The sequence below is a fragment of the Etheostoma cragini genome, chromosome 16 (genome assembly GCF_013103735.1).
Source record: "Etheostoma cragini isolate CJK2018 chromosome 16, CSU_Ecrag_1.0, whole genome shotgun sequence".
NCBI classification, from domain to species: Eukaryota; Metazoa; Chordata; class Actinopteri; order Perciformes; family Percidae; genus Etheostoma; species Etheostoma cragini.
Genome location: NC_048422.1, coordinates 12,120,387 through 12,123,882, shown reverse-complemented (window position 1 = coordinate 12,123,882; position 3,496 = coordinate 12,120,387). Strand labels below are relative to the sequence as shown.

Genomic DNA, 3,496 nt, shown 5'->3' with positions numbered 1-3,496 from the left:
AATATAGCTCGGTGTAGGAAGGTTTGGCAAGAGACCTTTAGTTGCCTGCTAGGAGGAGAGCATAGCTGAACATACCTACTAACTGTGGGCGACTTTCAATTTTAACAAAGATGATGGGGAGTGCTGGAATATCTTATTTGAACACTGGTCAAGAAATGTACCATATTTGCAACAGTTTGTGCTAGAAAAAGAGTTTGGCCTTCCATTTTAGATTAATATGCTAGGCTAGGCCAGTTAATTTGTTGCCCATCATGTTGTAAAATACTGAAAAGTAAAAACGTTGCACTTCATCATCAACAACATTGTTGTTTTTAAATAACAGTGGATCTAATGACTGTGTAATGTGAAAGGGGTTTGTTTTAGTGTTGAAATTGCAAAGAATTATTATCAACATCCTCGAGAGATCCTCTCAGCTCTACGGAGCATTTTAGTAAGGGCCTATTTGGCCCTTGAGAATGATTCAGCAGCTTTGATTCCTCTGGCAATTGATGTGTTCAACTCTGTAGATATGAAGATTGAAGTTTTCAACTGTGAGAATACATGTATGTCTATATCATTTATTTTTGTGTGTACTTTATGTACTTATTTTACCATTTTGTTTGTCTTAGGTGCTGATGGAGCAGGGCTGTGTTTTCCAGGAGAGACATGGCTGGGAAAGACCAGGCTGGTTCAACAAAGATGGGCCCGCTCCTGTGAGATATGCACACTTCTGCTCCATGCATATTCTATACACAAGCATGTGCACACTAAAGCTAGGGGTTTAGTTACTCCTGCATATGGTCAAAAGGCAGTTGAAAAGGCAACAATTAAGATGCAAATACCTCCACAAGGCTTGCTGGATAGGGACTGTTAGAACTGCCAATAATAGACGAACCAGACTCTGTTTCTGGCCCAATGCTTTGTCCTAATTAATCACGGTGGTGATTAATTAGCCTCTAACCATTTGTTTGTCTGTATTATTACAGGTTAAAGACTACGATTACTATGGGGCTTATGACATTAAGAAGAATGTGAACTACAAATATAACGCATTACTGGGCAAAGAGTACACCTTTGACTTCCCTCCACATCATAACGTGGTAAGAAACCAACCGTCAGAGTGTGTGTGAGTGTGTCAACATGTGTGTTATTCAGTAGAACATGTTATTAAAATGAATGCAACTTCCTGTTTCATGGGCCAAACAAACTCACGGTCGCCAGATGAGTGTGGACACTTTGAAGGCTGCGATGAGGAAAGGGAACGTATGTGATCATGGGAAATACAATAACAACTAATGACAATCACGGACAACTGAGAGTGATGAGTGAACATTCAGTGAGGTTTATGGTGCATGACATGCATCCCAGAACGTACATAGCCGCTCAGAGGACACGCCACAAGGGAGGAATTACCAACCTCAATGTCAATACCCATTGTGATGATTGTTTCGTTTAAAGTATCTGGCTCCAAACATATATAGTCTTCTTAGAAATGCAATGTTTATTCAAAGTTGAGTTCTGTATTAATTGGATGTGTGTGTTCTTTGTTAAATGCAGATCAAGAATGAGTGCCTCACATGTAGACATGGTGTGGCAGTCTTTGACATGTCGTACTTTGGAAAGTTCTATCTTTCTGGACCAGATGCCAAGAAGGCGGCTGATTGGCTGTTCACTGCTGATGTCAACAAGAACCCAGGTTAGTCTGCTGCAGCAGGAACATGCACACAAATTTACTTAAACACACAGACAGACTCACACACACATACGCAGACAGATGGGAGAAAAGATTGACAGAAGGAAGAGGGCAGATACATCAATAGGAGGACTAAACAAGATGCCAACATGTTATCAGAACAGCCCACGCTTCCCCAAAATCTCAAATACCACCAATACTAAATGCAGTTTTTTTTTTTTTTTACTTTTTAAAACCTGACAGCTGTGCCTGCTTTCTAAAGTGACAGGTGTGTACAGGTGTGAAAATGGACAGAGCTCCAAATTTCCCCACATTTTTACCTCATATACAGACTGTGTTTGTGTTAATACATAGAAGGTAAAGATTTTGTGGACTCTAACCAGTCAGGGAGGGTCTAACGGAAATATGCCATGGGTTGCATCATGGGAAATGTAGGATTTATTGCAATTCAGGGAGTACAGCACACTGTTACCACAGCTCTGTTTAATTTTATTAGTAAGTATTAGCTGCATACAAATTGCCCTTCTGGGACAAAGAATAAATTAAACTGAACGAAAGTTTTGACCAATTAATTGTCTTCCTCAGGCGTGTACCCACAGGGAGGAAAAAAGGGATGTACTGTAAATGCATTACATTTAACCAGTAATGTCCTCATTATTTAATCTTATACATAGGTGTCAAGATATCCTTGTTACAAGGAAAATGAAAACACATGAATTTGATAAGACAAGTATCCTTCAAAGTAATCCTGCGCAATCTTACAATCAATAGGTCCCAACAGATGCAATTCAACTATCAAACACTTACAGTGAGGAAAATAAGTATTTAAAAAATAGTTAAAAAATCATACATTGTGATTTCTGGATTTTTTTTTTTTTTTAGATTATTTCTCTCACAGTGGACATGCACCTAGGATGACAGTTTCAGACCCCTCCATTATTTCTAAGTGGGAGAACTTGCAAAATAGCAGGGTGTTCAAATACTTATTTTCCTCACTGTAAATAATGAGGGTGGGTGTCATAGGTTACCAAGACACTATGGGTCAAAGCATATCAAACATGTTGAATGTTTATAACTGTTTTTATTAGGGCTGTCAAAAATGGCGCGTTAACGACGTTAATTAGTTGTTTGTTGTTAATTACGTAAATTTTTTTAACGCATTTCATGCATGCGCAGTGTGAAAATTATTCAGGTCAGGAAAGTTGTTGGGAGCTAGAGGCAAGATGGAGCAAGGTGAGCAAAGTGGGCCTATTGACGGATTCAAATATAAAAAGAATGATGATGGTACAGTTAACAAGTACAAGGTTATTTGCAAGATTTGTAACAAGGAGTTTTAATTTCACCGGAGCTGTTCAAGCTTGAGGTACCATGTCAACGCCAAACATGTGTTTGCTGGGCCGTAAGGTTCAGCAAGTGGTTTGCGCCAGACAACGCTGAATGATCGCAGGCCATTAACAAAATCAACCTCAGATAATTTGACCAACACAATAGCAAAATGGATTGCAAAGGATTGTAGACCCATTAGCATTGTAGAAGACTCAGGTTTCCTTGATATTTTGCAAGTGGCGTCTCAAGACTCATCCTATAAGCCACCGTCAAGAGCCACAGTTATGACGAAAATCCACGAGCTCTATGAAAACGAAAAAGGAAAGAGGTCTTGGCTCAAGTAAATCATATTGCCCTGACAGGAGACCATTGGACATCAGTGAGTAACAACAATTACCTCGGAGCAACGGCACATTTCTTCTTTTCAATTCAATTCAATTTTATTTATAGTATCAATTCATAACAAGAGTTATCTCAAGACACTATACAGATAGACCA

At 39.1% G+C, this 3,496-nt stretch overlaps 1 protein-coding gene across 3 annotated transcripts in view; it reads left to right on the top strand.

Annotated features, from left to right (window-relative positions):
* The window catches only part of sardh (sarcosine dehydrogenase), a 35,784-nt gene that overhangs the window by 20,259 nt on the left and 12,029 nt on the right, over positions 1-3,496 (top strand). For all 3 annotated transcript variants that reach the window (XM_034895896.1, XM_034895895.1, XM_034895897.1), the window contains exons 13-15: positions 609-692; positions 966-1,079; positions 1,537-1,675. In XM_034895896.1, the coding sequence (XP_034751787.1) occupies positions 609-692; positions 966-1,079; positions 1,537-1,675 (337 nt within the window). The remainder of the gene's footprint in view (positions 1-608; positions 693-965; positions 1,080-1,536; positions 1,676-3,496) is intronic.